Below are 18,187 nucleotides of genomic sequence, written 5' to 3' on the forward strand. Positions count from 1 at the left end.
TAGATCGTATCTTATTGTACAATGTATATTGTGTATCGAGTGATACTAATAACTATTACCAGAAACTTGAAGGTGTTGCACCCTATGCTTTAAAATATTTTAATGATGACACAATTGATATAATTAAATTACAAATCCTAACAACCTTATTTGTTGATCAAAAAACAGGATGATTTTTGTTGGGTGGTTACAGCATATCAAAAGATTGTTGAGATTCCAAATCTGAAGATAAGATAAAGCTTGAAGTTGTTGCAGTCAATTGAAGATAAATAGCAGAATCAAAATTTGAAATTAAGAGATAAGGATAAAGTCTAAACAGCATTATCATGGGAGCAAAAGTTTATGAAATTTTTTTACTATATATATACCCATGCTCCAATAGTCTCACAGTGAAGCAGCAAATGAGATCTAAATTTTTAGCCTAAGACTTGTGTTCTTATTAACTTTTTTTACAAGCTTAGGTTTTAAGTGCTTCATCGTCACCTTTTAGCTTTTCTAGAAGTATTAGTAAGGTGGTTCCTTTTAAGTTGATTTTTCTCCGTGTGTGGAGACTTGCTATTGTTGGTAGTAACAATAGGTGTGGGCTTATCGGTAGATAAGTGTAAACTTTGATTTAAAGGGTTGAATCAAAGTAGTGTGCCTCAAGAGTAGATTAGGATCTACTTGTACTTGAGTATTTTGGCTCATTGAAATTAGTGAAGTTTTTTTAAATCCCATTGGATTGAAATCCAAGTGGGTCGTGGTTTTTTACTCCTATTGAGCCTAGGAGATTTTTCCACGTAGAAATTATTGTGTTTTTTTTATTTGTGCGTCATTCTTGTGATTTCCTTTTATTAGCAAAAATTAGAAAATTATATTAAAATTTATATTTGAATAAAAATAAAAAGGAGAGATAGGTGCTACTACTCAATTCAACCCCCCCTTCTTGAGTACCACTGGGACTAACAATTGGTATCAAGAGCGTGGTTCTCTTTATTTTACAGGTAATTCCTGAAGAGTAGATCCAAGAATGGAGTCAATCCGAGAAGGGTACTCAACTCAAAGGCCACCGCTTTTTGAAGGAAAATTCTTCAATTACTGGAAGAATCGAATGGAGATTTTCATAAAAGCCGAGAATTATCAAGTCTGGAATGTAATCGAAAATGGTGATTTTGAAATCACTAAAATGAATGACAAGGGAGACTTGATACCAAAGCCAATCAATGAATATATCGATGAAGACTGGAAAAAATTAGAATTCAACGCTCAAGCCAAAAGACTTCTTCATTGTGGTCTTGGCACACAAGAGTACAATAGAATTATGGGTTGTCGTACAGCAAGGGAGATGTGGAATTTATTGGAAGTTACCCATGAAGGAACAAATGAAGTCAAGCAGTCAAAAATTGATTTGTTGATGCATCAATATGAACTTTTTTCCATGAGCCCCAAAGAAAACATACGGAGCATGATAACACGATTTTCAAATATTGTCAATGAACTTGGTGCATTGGGAAAAATAATCCCAACTGATGAGCAAATTAGAAAAATACTACGCAGTCTACCTCATGAAGATTGGAGACCAAAAGTGATTGCTTTACAGGAGACAAAAGATTTTAAAATATTTACACTTGAGGAGTTGACTGGATCACTAATGACTTATGAGATGCAACTTTTATCTCATAATGAAACACTCAAAAAACACAACGACATTCAGCTCGCACTTAAGGCGGAAAAAAGGGGCAAAATAAAAAATCAATCTCAACGGGAAAAAGGAATAGCTCAAAAGTCAGAACGAGAGGAGGAAGATGAAACAGAAAGCGATGAAGATGAAGATCTCGCTATTCTTGCTCGTCGATTCAAGAAATTTTTCAAGAAATCAAAAGGCGACTCAACAAAGAATCGCTCAGGAAGACAAAAACCTAGGGTTGATGAAAAATGCTTCAAATGTGGAAAATCAGATCACAAAATTAGGGATTGTCCTTTCCTGGAGAATGAATCGAAGAAGGAACAAAACGAGCATACTAGGGAGAAACAAAAATATCAGAGAAGGGATTTCAAGAGAGCTATGGTGGCGGCATGGTCCGATTCAGAATCTGAAGAAGAAAAATCTGATGAAGATGCTCAAGCGAATCTTTGCTTAATGGTGCATAGCGACTCAGAAACTGCTGATGAACCACAAGAGGTAAATCTTAAAATTCTTAAGTCTTCTTTGTGTTCTTTGTCTAAAAAGCATCTTGTTAAGCACATAGAAATTCTGATTGACGAATATGTGGCTATGTGTGATGAGAAAAATGAAATTATTGATGAATATAGTGAATTAACAAAGGACCTGAAAAATGAAATCAAGATTAAAACATGTCTGAATGAAGAAAATAAGAAGCTCAAGTCAGAAATTATTTTGCTAAAAACTAAAATTTTAGATGATGAGAGATCTCTTGAATCACTAAATGAAGAATTAAAAAAATTAATTCTAAACTAAATCATGTAAATACTGAGAATGCTAAGCTGAATTTAGAGAACCAAAGTCTGGCTGCTAAAGAAAATGCCTTGAAAAATGAAACCAGTAATACAAAAGAAGAAATTACTATCGCTGATTGGTTTATTAAGAGTGTGAATAAAAATAAACAAGGCCTGGTATTTTTTGGTGTAGCAAGCAAAAATAAATGGAAACATGTTGATTTGTTTGACAAAAAGATATGTTTACATTGTGGGAGAGTTGGTCATTTTAAGATGGATTGTAGGAAAAGAATTGATGCTTATAGGAAGAACTGCACCTATTCACTTAAGAAACAACGTGAAATCTGTTTTAATTCTAAAATTAAAAATAAAAGGACAATTCAACAGATATGGGTGAGAAAAACAAATGGAGTTAAGCCTGATATCAAGAAAAAGGAACCCAAACAGGTTTGGGTTCCTAAATCTAACCTTTAATTTTCTCTTTTGCAGGCAAAAGTGAGGGGGAACAACCTGTGGTATCTTGATAGTGGTTGTTCTAAACATATGGCTGGAGATAAATCAAGATTTCTCTCACTAATGCCTTTTCAAGGAGGGAATGTGACATTTGGAGATGACAAAAAAGGTGAAATCAAATTGGTAAGGTGAAATCACTGTATTGATAATGTCTTCTTGGTCAAAGGTTTGAAACACAATCTTTTAAGCATTTCTCAATTTTGTGACAAAGGTAATAGAGGAATTTACTGAAAATTGTTTAGTGAGAAAATTAAATTCAAATGAAGTAATTCAAAAGTAAGAAACACTTATCAAGTAGACTTAAATTATATTGCAAGTGTTTCTTTAACTTGTTTAAGTGTTCTAGATGATAGAAGATTAGGACATGCCAGTTTATCTACCTTGAAAAAACTAAGCTCGCTTGATTTAGTTGTTGGCTTACCATCAATTAAGGTTGAAGATAACCAACTGTGTGAAGCTTGTGCAAGAGGTTTCTCAAAGTGACAAGGGTACAATGATTCATCAACAAAAGTACCTCAAAGACCTTCTAAAAAAATATGGGATGGAAGCCTCTAAGCCGCACAAGACTCCAATGGGGATTGGAGATAGATTAAGTGAGGACAAAGAAGGTAAAAGTGTGGATGAAAAAATGTATAGAGGTATGATTGGATCACTTTTATATTTAACAGCTAGTAGGCCTGACATTGTGTTTAGTGTAGGCTTATGTGCACGTTTTCAATCCAATCCCAAAGAATCCCATTTGAAATCTGTTAAACGGATATTAAGATACTTAAAAGGATCTGATAACTTAGGATTATGGTATCCTAGGGGTGCTAATTTTGATCTAGTGGCATATAGTGATGCAGATTTTGCAGGTGACCTTGTTCATAGAAAAAGCACTTCAGGTATGGCTCAATTTCTTGGTCCTTGCTTGGTTACTTGGGGTTCAAAGAAACAGAATACTATTGCATTATCCACTACTGAAGCTGAATATATTTCTGCTGCCCTTTGTTGTGCTCAATTGTTATGGATAAAACAACAGTTAATTGACTTTGGAATAAATGTTGGTTGTATGCCTATCCTTTGTGACAACTCAAGTGCTATAAGTATATCAAAAGATCCAGTGTTGCATTCAAGAACAAAACACATACACATTAGGCATCATTTTTTGAGAGAATGTACAGAAAAATGTTTAATCAAGTTGAATTTTTGTCCCACTGAATTTCAAATAGCAGATATTTTCACTAAGCCGTTAAATAGAGATAGGTTTGAAAAATTGAGACTAGAACTAGGCTTGATTAGTTTTACATAAGGATTTATGTGACCCCCAATATGGATGCTTGAATTAGAACCAAAAATTTGTTGTCCCGTCTGCATACTTATCATCACTTCTATATTTCTTTTTAAAAAAAAGACCCTATTCCACTTTACAAAGACAACATCACCTACACAAGACAAACTCTAGGTCCTTCTGACTATACACCTAGATTTCCATAGCATTTGGTGACTGTGTGGAGCATGATTCAATGGATGTGGTACTGTTATGCATACTCATGAAAAACATGTTAGTTAGGTGACCAAGTTTTGAGTGAAAACACTACTGAGTGAAAAGGTACTTCAAAACTTTTATAATTGATCTGCTTCTTTTTGGTGGAAAAGTGCATTCTGATTTATTGATGACTGTCATTCACTTTTTTTCCCATTACTTTTTCTAATCTCTATTTGACATCATACGAACCATTCATGAGCAGAAAGATAATTCTGCATATTTTTGTTCCATTAGTATTAGCAGAAAACTTACATCATATTGTGAAGAGTATGTCCAGATATATATCCTATTTATCTTTGATCCACATGCCAAGTTGAGGGGGAACAACGAAAAAAAAGGAGGATGAAGAAGAAGAAGAAGGAGAAGATGATTAAAAAAAAAAGAAAAAAGAAGAAGGAGAATAAGATGAACAAAAAAAAAGAAGAAGATGAAGATGATAAAAAAAAAAGGAAGGAGAATAGAAAAAAAAAATTAAGAAGAAGAAGAAGAAGGGGAAGAGGATTAAAAAAAAAGAAGAGAAGAACGAGAAAAAAAAAAGTTATAAAAAAAAAGGGAGAAAGCTTCAACTGTTAATTGTCTCATGGCATAATACAGCATCCAAACAAATGTCATTTTTTTGTTATTCTTTGCAACCTGAGTCATCTTGCCAATAACACTCCCAGCTTCTGACAACTAAGAGAGTTCTTTAATCCTTCCATTTCCTATCATCTTTTCCTTCATGCTTAAATTTTTCATAAACTTTATTCTACTTGCACTTTTCTGGTTAAAAGGATTCCTAGATCATGAATTACAAGTCCATGAAGCATCCTTGAAGGTGAATAAGTTGTGAGTTAAACACTTGAGTGTCTTCTATCATGAATATTGCAAAATACACCATGCCATTGCAAAGTGCTCTGCTGCTTCCCATTTGCTTTACTCTTTCTCATACATCTCTTGCTCCATTATGCCTAATATTTTCCAAAGTTTGATGATGTCAAAAAGGGGGAAACTAAGATGCCTTATTTGAGTTAATTAAGTGTTGGTTACTAGTTGAATTTGTCAACATTATCACTGTTTAATTACTACTGTTTGAATATCTGGTTTTGGATTCGGTATCAATTATTCAACTTGATCACATGACATGCTACATTGTTGTTGCTGTATACAAAACTAGCTCGTTGACTATGAAAATAGGTTGTTATTGCTGAACTTCAATGTTGGATTGATCTGTCAAGCTACTTGGATTTCTAAGGCATCAATTGTTTGTCATCATCAAAAAGGGGGAATTTGTTGCACCCTATGCTTTAAAATATTTTAATGATGACACAATTGATATAATTAAATTACAAATCCTAACAACCTTATTTGTTGATCAAAAAACAGGATGATTTTTGTTGGGTGGTTACAGCATATCAAAAGATTGTTGAGATTCCAAATCTGAAGATAAGATAAAGCTTGAAGTTGTTGCAGTCAATTGAAGATAAATAGCAGAATCAAAATTTGAAATTAAGAGATAAGGATAAAGTCTAAACAGCATTATCATGGGAGCAAAAGTTTATGAAATTTTTTTACTATATATATACCCATGCTCCAATAGTCTCACAGTGAAGCAGCAAATGAGATCTAAATTTTTAGCCTAAGACTTGTGTTCTTTATTAACTTTTTTTACAAGCTTAGGTTTTAAGTGCTTCATCGTCACCTTTTAGCTTTTCTAGAAGTATTAGTAAGGTGGTTCCTTTTAAGTTGATTTTTCTCCGTGTGTGGAGACTTGCTATTGTTGGTAGTAACAATAGGTGTGGGCTTATCGGTGGATAAGTGTAAACTTTGATTTAAAGGGTTGAATCAAAGTAGTGTGCCTCAAGAGTAGATTAGGATCTACTTGTACTTGAGTATTTTGGCTCATTGAAATTAGTGAAGTTTTTTTAAATCCCATTGGATTGAAATCCAAGTGGGTCGTGGTTTTTTACTCCTATTGAGCCTAGGAGATTTTTCCACGTAGAAATTATTGTGTTTTTTTTATTTGTGCATCATTCTTGTGATTTCCTTTTATTAGCAAAAATTAGAAAATTATATTAAAATTTATATTTGAATAAAAATAAAAAGGAGAGATAGGTGCTACTACTCAATTCAACCCCCCTTCTTGAGTACCAGTGGGACTAACAGATTTCAGGCCCCGAAGGAAAAAGAAGAAACGTAATTCGTGCAAGCTCCAGGCAGTAGCATAAGTTGAAGGTGTTAAATGAAAATTTTCGAACAAAATAATTTGTCTTCACAATGTGAGATCAAGCCAAAGTGTAAAACAACCTCGAAGCCTTGATACTATAAAAGCTTTTTTAATACAATTAATTTATATTATCACATCATTCAATAATTTTGACTATTACAAATATACAAGGTTAAATAATTGTAATAATTATATCAACACATAATTAAACGTTAGGGGAAAAAAAGATTTTACATTGATAATTGATTAAAGTTTTTTTTCTTTATATTCTCATTTCTATCGGTAGTTGTATAAAGGTCTTATATTGAACTTTCAACATTAGCCTGAAAAGAGATGTGCAAAATGCTGATTTATTAATTTTTCTACAGACCAGATGTAATACAATGAAAAACTTCTTAAGTACCTATACCTTGAACAAAAATAGGCATGAGTTATGCCTTGAGATCCACCACCCAATTGATTTGTTACACTCCAAAATCTAAGTCATGAACTAAAATCCATTACAAACCCAATGGTTAGTATCTCATTACCCATTCATTTTAAGAGTATCCAAAAGTCACTAAACTGTGACTTTTGTCCCTCGTTAATTACCAAGGCATCCCTATGCACATTGCATACTTGGTAAGTAGCTATCATCTTGTTTTTTTTTTTGTCTGATAAGTAGGTCTCATTGGGTGTTGATGCCTAGAAGATCAATAACCAAACTATGCAATATAGCTGTCTCAATCTCCAATGCCAATTCTTCTTGCTCCTCCTCAAACCTGTTCCATCCAAAGCTCCTATCCATGTCCTTGATACAAACATCATTATTAAGATGGCCTATATCATATTCAAATGATCCATTTACCCATTCCTCAGCTATTCTCAATACCTCCCTCTCAAACTCTTCTTCATTCCTATTTTGGTTTCTACTTCCACGTAGTTCTTCCCTAAAAAAGTCCAACAGAAGTGTATCCAAATAGTCTTTAAAGCTATGTGCTGAACTTGTTGCTTTAACACAATGTAGGAGTTGCTTTGCCCTTTCCTCAACCCAATCTTGTTCTTCACTTTCTTGGACGTCATTATCATCATCATCTTCATATTCTTCATCATAGCCAGAGTTCTCATCCAATGAGAGACATTGGTCTAAATTTGCAAGACTCTCAAATTTCTGAACAGTTTTTATGAACTTTTGTTTTTTCCCTGTTCAAAAGTTAAAGATTATTGATATCCTTGTATCATTATGCTATGTTCCAAAAGAAAATAAAAAGCTCAAGATTTGTCTAATTGGAAGGAAAGAAGGAACTTACTTTCAATATTGGCAAGGCTTTGGTCAAAGGGTGAGAATTCATCTTCTCCAAGCTGAAGAACTGAAACTGGACTCTGTTGTTCATCTTCTTCGCAAGATAAAACTTCCTATTAAGATTACATACAGATTTTTACTCAGTAAAACAATAATCCCAATAAACAGTTTTGTATGAAAATCTAGCAGGTCAATTAAAATCTTACAATAATAATTAGCAAGAGTTTTATAATATTTAGCAATACATATTCATGAATAAAAAAAATGCTTATCTCAGACTAATTCATTATGTCAGCATTAAGGTCACGATTGAATCATGAGAATGATATAAACAAAACTTAAAAATATTGTCTTAACTATAAATTATTAGAACCCGAATCAAATAGTAGTTGCGTTGCAACAGTCCCACCGACAGAAAAAATAAATAAACATTGTCTACAAACATTATTGTGCTTCAGGTTTATTTCCTGGCAAACTCCTTGTTTTGTCTTTATATGGTAATTTGTAAAAGAAATGAATGAATAAATACAAGACACAATTCCCAATAGAATAAATATTAAATTTGTTCAGAAATATACTTTTTGTGTTATTTTTATTCTTTAAAAAATATTTATATAAATTAATTTTGAAAATAAAAATTTATTCATAAGTGAGTAACTTCTATAAGATAAATTTATTAAGAATTTATAATTTTAAAAAATCAAAATTTACATAATATATTTACACACTATTTTTGGAAGATGCATCAATTGCTCTCACCTTGGTCGCCGCCGCCGCCGCGTACTCCGCCGTCGGTACCGCCGAGTCCTTGCCGACAACAAGTGGTGAAAACGAAAAAAATTTACCCGCTTTGACGTTGTCGTTTTGTGCTTCCAAGGTAAAGGTAAGAAAATCACTGTCACTCCAGCTAGAGTCACTGCTACTGCAAGTGGTGGAAGAGGTGGTGGTGGTGGTGGTGGACCCCGTCGTGCAGTTGTGAAAATCCAACTGCGGTAGTGGTGGTGGCGGAAGAGAAGGTTGGTGTTGGTGGTGCTCTTCCGCCAGGTCCCGGAACGATTTCCACCGTATGATGTCCTTGATCTTAACGGTGCTGATTTTGATTTCACTACCTTCTTTACATGCATGGCTTCTTCTTTTCCTTGATATTCTTGATGACGATGATAGCTTCCGTGAGAGGCTCCGTGGTAGAAAAAGCATAGAGGGTGGTGATTTTCTCACCCTGGTGAAGAAAGAGAAGCTCCTAATGGTGTTCATCACTGTTTGGAAGGTTGAGTTTGATGATGATGATGAGTTGCAAGACTTGAGTTCCATTTCTATGAGCCTCTTCATGCTGTTGTTGTTATTTGGTTTTCTTGGAAATGATTTGAACCCACTTGAGGAACAAGAGTTTGAATTCTCGTTCAGGAAATCCTTCAGCATTCTGGGCCTGCGTTCCATTGAGTCAAACCTTCTTTGTTGTTGCACCTGCACACTCATGTTGAGAAAAAGGGAATAATAGTAATAACTAGTAATAACACAATGAGAGAAAATGGAAATAATGGGGTTGTTGAAGAAGAAGAGTATGAGAGTGAGGGGACAGTGTGAAATATTTATATACATAAAAGGGTAAGTGAAGGAGAAGAAGGAGAGAGGTAGGTTCTAGGTGGAGATCTCTATAATCCATCTGGGTAATATTATAGGTATATAGGTACTTTTCATGCAGGTGAATTCTGGAAGAGGCCGAAAAGTATTAGAATAATGGGGTTTTGAAGGTGGAAGAAATATCTGGATCGATCAATTGGTAAGGATGGTATTTTTTTTTTAGCACAAGGTAAGGATGATTTTAACTTAAGAGTATTGAGTAATTAACTGTATTAAAAATTTAGTAGAGAAGTCATTGGGATTAGTCTAGGGTATTAAAAAAAATTAGTAGAAAAAACTTTAGAAGAAGGATATTGTAACAATCAATTAGTGTTACTACCAATGTTACTATCAATCAATTTTACCGTTAGATCGATTATGTTGATCAAACGGTTATATTTATTTCCATCTTTGTATGGTTATGATTTCTCATATTTAATACTTTATATTTATTTTTACCTTTGTATGATTATGATTTTTCATATTTAATATTTTCACATTAAATATGTGAAATCATAACATACAAAGATGAAAATAAAAATAATCTTGGATCAACGTAATCGACCTAACGGTGAAATTGATTGATAGCAACACTAATTGATTTTTATAATATTTTACCGCAAATACTTATTATCTCTATCTCTTTTTGTTTATAACTTTTTATAATAAAATTTTAATAGTCAAGTTTTGTTAATTTAATGATTATAATTTATTAATAATTAATAATTAATTAATAAATATGATTTGATAAATTATAACTGTCAAATTTATAGAAATTAATAATTAAAATTTAAATTATAAGAGATTATAAATGAAAAGATATTGTAAATATAACTTCTTAGAAAAAAATTTATCATCTTACGTGGGTCGACCAAATTAATTAGTTAACTGAGTAACCGGCGGAAAAATCTAAAATAAAAAAGTGAAAGAGACAAAAAAAAATGTAGAAGCGTGGATGGTTCTGTATGATTAATTTTGAGGGCTAATATTTTTATGTGTTAGGCGTGAGATAGTGACAGTTGGAAGCATGTCGTTTAGTAGACAAATGAGTTGACTCAAATGGATGTGGGCCATGTCTTGTCTGATACGCTCTTCATCACATGCAGAAACGGCGAGATATATCATATATCAAGTGAACACTCGTGTAGTACTACGGCTATGCCCTTGTCTTGCACATAGTATGATAGGGGACACTGATAATTTTTAATTTTTTTGTCCTTATGTAGGAAATAGCTTGGAACGGGACCATGAATGTATCTTTGCTTGAAACTAACATAAAGGTAACATTTTTCATATGACATTAATAATAATTTAACTCACAATATAAATAAAGCAAGTACTGAATATTTGATTAGAGTAATGATAGTGTTATTAGAAGTTTAACACAAATGCGAGTCCTTAAAATAAAAGAGAGAGAGAGAGTGAAGCCAAACGTACATAAGCTTTGTATGACTTGTGAACATAATGCATTATGGGTCTTGGCTAGGCTAAATAAAGCCTGGCAATTAAATTTACATCTGAAATAAAATACTCAATTAGGTGATATTATTTACTCTCTTTTTTCTTTCTTTATCCACACTTTCTTATAGTTATTTCTAATTAAGTAGTTAATATTTTGCTTAATTACTCATAAATAATTTCTATTTTCAAGTCAAACTTTCGTTTATTATACTAAAATCAAGTTAAGTCTTAGAAGCTTGGGCTTAACTTTGGGGTCCAACAAAAGTTAATTTTTTTTTTTTTCCATTTCCAGTACTGTTAAGAAAAGATTGGGTTGAACTTGAAGACATGATCAGCTAATATATATGTAGTTCTAAGGATCTCAATGGTCTGCAGTTGAAGAAAATCTACCCCCTATATAAATTATGAAATGACTACATATACTTTTTTCTACCGAATTCAAATTTAATCCACTTAATGTGTTAAGTTCATTCCAAGTTATTATTCTTCTGTGAAAGAACTCATACAGAAGCAAAATAAAGATGATCTTAAAGTCTATAACTATAGATCTAAGCCCCCAAAAAAATTTAATGGACGAGTCATTCAGAAAATGAATTACTATTTCAGCATCACCTTCTCAAAATAATAGACTCTAGAATCAAAGTAAAATGAAGTCTTAAGACGAGCAAAAGCTTTGGCTTCCACAAAGGAAGACATTCTTTAGTTGTCTATAAAACACTCACTTCTATATATTCATGCTTAAAATAGCTGTGTGAATGTTTTCTGATGCAGTATTTTACTTTCTGGTTTAAATTCGAATCTGTTATAGGGGAGCTTAAGTTTACATGAGACAATTCATCTCTACCCAGAATTTTGCCAAAAGAAGTTGTTAGTGGGGACCTGATTCAACCCCCTTCTCATGGTTTCTTTCATCATCAAAATGAAGGTAAGGGAAATCGAGTGAAGCAACAAGGTAAACTTACTCTAGCTTTAGAAAACAACACTAATTGGCTTTGCATTGGTATAAATCAGATCTCCATTTCATTGAGTGAGCTGAGGAGGGAAATGTAAGTAGTGAAATGTACAGGAAAAGAACCTATAAGCTTGTCAATAATGCATACAACTCTATGCTTTCAAAAATGCTAGATAATCATCAATTATAGACATGGCAGATGATCGGTATCCAGAACCAAAGAGACTATAATGATTTAAATAGTGATATAGCATGTAAAGGTCTCTCCTCTCCTCAAAGCCTGGCTGTTTAGGCATCACCTGGAGAGATCATTTGAAATTATCAACATCAGAAAATTACTGTATGAAACTGATATTTCACATGCCAAGATTGAGTTTCTTAGAAACATGGCTATTAAATCCAGCTATAAAAACTATTTTAACAAGTATATTGGGAAGCCAAACAAATAGTCACATTATTGAGGTAGAATGTTTTCCAAAAACTTCATGAAAAACCATCTTGCCATTTTGATAGATCTTAATTGACACAATGCACATTGGTTGGACCCAGAAGATTCCTGGAGGCATTATTTTTGTCTTTTTTTGTTTCATACAATTTGATCTTATACAAACAAATACAGATTAAAAATAATCACATATCGTGGTGAATTCAAGAAGTTTACAACAGGATCAGATTTTGAGTTGAACTCATAAATGCCAAATGGGGGAAAAGAAACTGCTTATATCAATCAACTTTCAGACCAATGTTTCCTTCAAAATATGTATACTAATATACTTTAACTTGAAATAAACAGAAAAAAGAGAAAGGAACTGAGGAAGGGAGAAAATGTGGGGTTAGATAATTATGTATCCTTTGTACCATATGTAAGATAACAATATTACCTCAAAATAAGAATTATAGAATGATCCTCCAAAGCCAGCACACCAAGACATACCAAACTCCGCCTCACTGTGCCCATCTAAAGAATAAGACAAAGCAAACACCACAACTGTCAGTCCAATTTATCCTTCAAAATCTGTATGATTATTGTAGACTCACATATTCGGGATACCCCCATAACTACTAAAGTTAGAGGACCTAGCTCGCTCCTAATACTTTTAGAGCTGCAACTCAATTGAGCTGTACTTCCCATTCCCATTCCCATTCTTAGCTCAAGAAAGGCCTTTCCAAATGTATTTGATAAAATATCAAATTTTGCTCAAATCTTGAGCCTTGGGCACAGCGGAGAAGGGGCTAAGAAAGCTCACAAGAGACTTTACAACTTCTTTAAAATTTTACTCTTCAAGTTTCAGCATTTTCTGGTAACTATTTTTGCAGACAATTAAATAGTGAGGCCATACTAATCAAAGGTCACCACTAGTAGCCAACAAGTTTCAAACAAGAATTTCCTATTAATTTTCCTTTGTATTTTTGTATGCTGAATCCAGGTATCCTGTAACGCAATTTTCAACTGTTAACCTGGTTATAAACTTTAGTTGCCATACAACAACTTTGTACGGATGCTTGACTTACAATAACATGCTGGGTCCAATATGACAGGCTCTCCATTTTTGTCAGAGCTGATGTTTCCACTCCAGAGGTCTCCATGTAGTAAGCATGGTTCTATCACTACATTGTCAAACAGCGGTCCCATGCTTTTCACCAGTCTCTTTCCTGTTGAACAAGTCAATCAGAAATAAATAGTAGAGTCATTCCGGGAATTTCAGTGCACTCAGAACATCATTAACTAAGTAGTTCTACGATAGATTTGTCAATAATTAATAAAGAATCCAAATTGTAATGAGCAATGATCTTGAACAAATGGCTAGTTTGACAAAGCTAATAAGTACTTGGTTGTACTTAGTTTTCTGATGTAATATTTCTGTGATATATATAACATTTACTTGAGATTTAGATTCTAAATTAAATGGAACATCTAGAGTGTCATAAAAATTTCTTCTGTAAAGGAACTGCATTCTTACTTCCTGTTAAGTCTCAAAGACACTTGTTCTAGGGTTACCACCAAGCGGAATGGTGGGAACAGAGGAATGTCAATATATGAAAGGTCAAAATATATACAAATATCCCCAAGCCTCCTATTCTCTCTATTTCAATGGCCTTAATGTATTCTTCCATGCATCCAATCTCTTTGTGCATTCATGTTCAGTTGACCTGCTCATTTTGTTCACTCTAAATACGCCATATACCAAAATACAATGTATGGCTAAAATTAATTGATGGAAAAAACATTACAGAACAAAATTACCTTTTTCATAAATGGTTCTGTCACCATACTGGTCTAATGCTAGCTTTAACTGGTAACCCAATCTATGCTCTCCATAAAATTGAACCCAATCTGAGGACCAGGTGTTTATTTGTGGAGTGCTACGGTATGATAATGACATAATTCGAAATCAGTTAGTACAAACTACAATAAACCTCCTTTTTAATTGCTTATATACACTGACATCTTCTGTTCTGCTGATATATCCTAACAAGCAGCAAAAGTCTAGGTAAAATGGAAAGAGACATTACAACAACAATAATAAGCTGATAACTTTCATGATGAAGGTGTATTATACCTGCCAATGGTGTTTTCAACATCAAAACCATAGCCTTTACTAGACTTTCCGGCTTTATGCATTTCAGCAAGCTTCCTCCCTAGAACAGACTGGGAAGCAATAAATTACAATTAAGGTACAAAAGTTTTTCTAATTATCAGTAATTTCTAGGTAGCTCACCTGATTGCCTCTAGATGCACCAAATTCTATGAATTCCATAATGATGAAAGAACCACCAGTAGGTAGTGATCCAACCTACAATTCCTAGCAACAAGTTACCTCAAGTTCCCTCCAGCATGCTACAGCCAGCAAATAGCAGATTTCACAACAAAAATGTTAAATATTCTCACCTTATACGGCTTAGGCACACGGATGGTCCCGGTTTCATACATAGCTCCTAAACCAAGTGCTTCTGCTTCAAACATTGATGGTCCGATACTCCTGATATAGTTCAACGGCATAAAACTTGTCATGTATAAGAAGCAAAGGGAATGAAGCTTTTACTCAAAGATGATTGAAACAATACAACACTCAAAATGAAAATATCAACCCCAAAGGGCAGCTCAATCATCAAAAGAAAAACAGCATGATGCATGTGTCATACCTGTTTGTTTTAACAAAGAAAGAACCAGCGTCAGTGTCATAGCGACTAGCAAGATTGATACAACCACCACCAACAGGACTAATTTTGGTTATCTTTGTAGCTTTCCCCTCAGAAAGAATCCACTCACGAACTGGATCCTCACTCATGCTCATGCTGAACACTATTAAAACCTTTATTATCTTTCACCAATATGTATCTCAATGACATGAAATAGCTCAAACAGGATACAAATTTTGCACAAAGTCATAGTACAAGGCTGCCATATAGTCCATTACAATTTGCTAAACTGAGATTTCATTAGTCCCCATACCCTTTTCACAAGAACCAATACAATAAGAGTAAGAACTAAAAAACAACCAGATAACACGTGTAAGATACCGGAACTCAAAAGATTTTTCTACATTACAGCTCCAATTAGCCACAATCTGTCAAAAAATTGCATGTAACAGCGCAATTCAAATCAGTTCACAAATTCTTTTCTCGAAGGAAACAAATCATAATTCATGAGGCACATTTAATCATTGATGGGAAACATCTCAAACCCAAGAAACAACTTGGATTGACCTCTCAAACAAGCAATTCCGTTGCAACCAAAACATATTTGTAACAAGTCACAAATACATAGACTTACTTAAAATTGTACTACATAATGATTGATAGTGTCTCAAAAACCTCGTACTGAGTTCCATGAACTATGGAGCTGAGAGCATGAAACTAAAATCAATTGATATAACATTCTACATAGTTATAATTACTCTACTTACTCGGTGATAATTTGGTTCTGGTTTTGGTAAAAGAAGGTCGAGGAAGTGAAGGGAAGCAGCTAGAAGAGGACATGACTCCCACGTGTGCGCCCATTATCCCTTCTTCCCTTTACCAACAGAAACCACCAACCACTCGGCTGCTTAGTTCTTTTACCTTCGCAACATGTTATTATTTTGGAAATAAAAAAAAATTAACATTTTGCTTTACTGCAGCCCGTTCACCCGTTGCATCATTTACCGCCTATGTCTCTTGCTAATATTATTTATTATTAAATATATATATATATATATATATATATATATATATATATATATATATATATAATAGGTATAATATTATATTCTTAAAATATACATCAAAATATAAAATATTACACTCTACTTAAGAATTTTTGTAAAAGGAGAGGAAATTATAGATAATACATAATTTAAAAAATTTATTTGTTTCAAAAAATTTATATATCCATATATAATTAGAAGAAAGAAATTAGGGGTGTAATAGAGGTTATTGTTGGAAATAATCAAATATGAGTTGTAAAGAAATATCACATAGACTAGACATAGACCAAATGATGACCATGCAAGTGCAAAAGACCCATAAATCTACAGCCTTAAGGTTTTGGGTTGAAATGTGGGGTGGCTCACTTATTGTGGTTTATCATTTGTCTCATTGGTGGATGCACCATTTGCAAAAGGTTTTGGGCTCCCTTGTACCATTTCCAACAGTGGTATCAGAGCCAACGATCTGGGTCAAGTGTTTGGAAGGCCTCTGCAGAAGGCTAGTGTGACCCCTAATATTTGAAAGAGAAAAAAGAACGACTTCCGCAGAAGTTGTCCTTAGGGTAAAAATGATATTGGGTCTCACACTTGAGGGAAGATATTGAAAATAATCAAGTATGAGTTGTAAAGAAGTACCACATAGACTAGACATAGACCAAGTGATGACCATATAAGTGAAAAGATCCATAAACCTACAGTTTTAAGGTTTTGGGTTGAAATGTGATTTCGGCTCGCTTATTGTGGTTTATCATTTGTTTCATTGGTGGATGTACCCGCAAAGGGTTTTGGGCTCCCTTGTACCATTCCCAACAGTTATGACACGTGGGTCGACCCGCGACATGACACGAAAATTCGTTGACCCGCAAAAAAAATCGTGTCGTGTTTGTGTTGATGTATTCGTGTTCGTATTGATCCATATTTTTTTAATTTATTATTATTATTATATTTTTAATTTTGACCCATTTTTTTAATCTTTTTTGTCAATTACCATTTTGACCCTATTTTGCGTATTATTCATGTTGTGTTAGTGTTGTAAATTTTGATACGAAAAAAATTTGTGTCGTGTTCGTATTAATGTATTCACGTCGTGTCAAATTTGTGTCGTGTCAAATGCATGTCGTGTCAACCTGTCTTGACACCCTTAAGAGAAACTACTAGATGACAAAAATATTATATTTCTATTTTAAACCCTATGAACCAAAAAAATTTCACACTTAACAGGTTAAAAACAATAATAATAAAAAAATAAAATAATAATAATATATATCCTTAATAACTAATATATACTAAAGTTTGAAATTGAAGGAGACGGGTAAGCCCATCTTATTTCTCTCCATAGCAGATCTACCCTAATTTTCTCTTGGTCAGCTCCTATATATGTTTATGGGTTTTATCATTGCCATGTTTATGGGAATATAATACGAGGAGGGATATTTTCACTATCAAAATTTTCAACTACCAACTTATTACTTATCTAATCACCATTAACAATTTCTCTCTCTTCAAAAACTTTTTAACATTTTCTATGGTGATGTGATGGATAGTAAGTTAGTATTAAAAAATTTTGGTAGTTAGAATATCCTCACTCACGTAATATTATGTCAATATTTTTTATTATTTTATTTTTAATTTTTTAATTTTTTAATAGTGTCAAATCACAATTTTACAAGACGAGAAAAATAATAAAAATTAGTTAAAATAGTGATTTAATGATATTAGAGAGAAATAGATAAAATAAACATGCATAATATCTTATTCCTATATTATATCCAAATTTTATATTTTTTTTACTTTGCTATATTGCTGTATTAGTACCGTATCGTATTAATATCGTACATATGCACTAAAAGGTTACGATAGTTTTTTATGTTCAAATTCGTTGTTCAATTTTGCCCTGGAGCCTGACGTCTTAGTGAATACTGAGAAAGAATTGGAGGGCATGGTTTTGCCACGTATACCGTAAGAAAGTGGAGCAAATCTTTGGTGTTACCGATGCAGGGACAAT

General features: G+C 33.2%; 2 protein-coding genes across 5 annotated transcripts; both read right to left on the minus strand.

Moving 5' to 3' along the window:
* Positions 1-7,347: 7,347 nt before the first annotated feature.
* On the minus strand, positions 7,348-9,399 carry LOC133292913 (uncharacterized). The gene is made up of 3 exons (XM_061491397.1): positions 8,722-9,399; positions 7,970-8,075; positions 7,348-7,862 (listed from the first exon to the last, which is right to left on the minus strand). The coding sequence occupies exons 1-3, from the start codon at positions 9,397-9,399 to the stop codon at positions 7,348-7,350; spliced, it is 1,299 nt and encodes a 432-aa protein (XP_061347381.1).
* A 2,641-nt stretch (positions 9,400-12,040) lies between these two features.
* On the minus strand, positions 12,041-16,037 carry LOC133292939 (protein-ribulosamine 3-kinase, chloroplastic). Of its 4 annotated transcripts, none has more exons than XM_061491446.1 (9): positions 15,904-16,037; positions 15,140-15,292; positions 14,886-14,976; positions 14,716-14,790; positions 14,557-14,645; positions 14,241-14,359; positions 13,508-13,648; positions 12,877-12,953; positions 12,041-12,294 (listed from the first exon to the last, which is right to left on the minus strand). In XM_061491446.1, exons 2-9 carry the CDS (start codon positions 15,289-15,291, stop codon positions 12,148-12,150), a joined length of 891 nt encoding a protein of 296 aa, XP_061347430.1. In that variant the 5' UTR covers position 15,292; positions 15,904-16,037; the 3' UTR covers positions 12,041-12,147. The 4 variants fall into 4 exon arrangements, with proteins under 4 accessions (XP_061347430.1, XP_061347416.1, XP_061347424.1 ...); XM_061491432.1 differs by having other exon boundaries at positions 15,140-15,299; positions 15,904-16,035; XM_061491440.1 differs by having other exon boundaries at positions 15,140-15,299; positions 15,771-15,911.
* Positions 16,038-18,187: the final 2,150 nt, after the last annotated feature.

The sequence above is a fragment of the Gastrolobium bilobum genome, unplaced genomic scaffold, assembly GCF_033153095.1.
Source record: "Gastrolobium bilobum isolate Gb01-03AN ecotype WA unplaced genomic scaffold, APGP_CSIRO_Gbil_v1 utg909, whole genome shotgun sequence".
In the NCBI taxonomy this organism is placed as follows: Eukaryota; Viridiplantae; Streptophyta; class Magnoliopsida; order Fabales; family Fabaceae; genus Gastrolobium; species Gastrolobium bilobum.

Bases quoted from the DNA above. Each gene is read 5' to 3' on its own strand.
- LOC133292913 (XM_061491397.1), bottom strand. From the start codon at position 9,399: ATGGAACGCAGGCCCAGAATGCTGAAGGATTTCCTGAACGAGAATTCA. The intron at 8,076-8,721 runs GTGAGAGCAATT...TAATCTTAATAG, and splicing joins CGGCGGCGGCGGCGACCAAG to GAAGTTTTATCTTGCGAAGA. The intron at 7,863-7,969 runs GTAAGTTCCTTC...ACTTTTGAACAG, and splicing joins AAGCCTTGCCAATATTGAAA to GGAAAAAACAAAAGTTCATA.
- LOC133292939 (XM_061491432.1), bottom strand. From the start codon at position 15,997: ATGGGCGCACACGTGGGAGTCATGTCCTCTTCTAGCTGCTTCCCTTCA. The intron at 15,300-15,903 runs GTAAGTAGAGTA...AGGTTTTAATAG, and splicing joins CAGAACCAAATTATCACCGA to TGTTCAGCATGAGCATGAGT. The intron at 14,977-15,139 runs GTATGACACATG...GAACTATATCAG, and splicing joins TTCTTTGTTAAAACAAACAG to GAGTATCGGACCATCAATGT.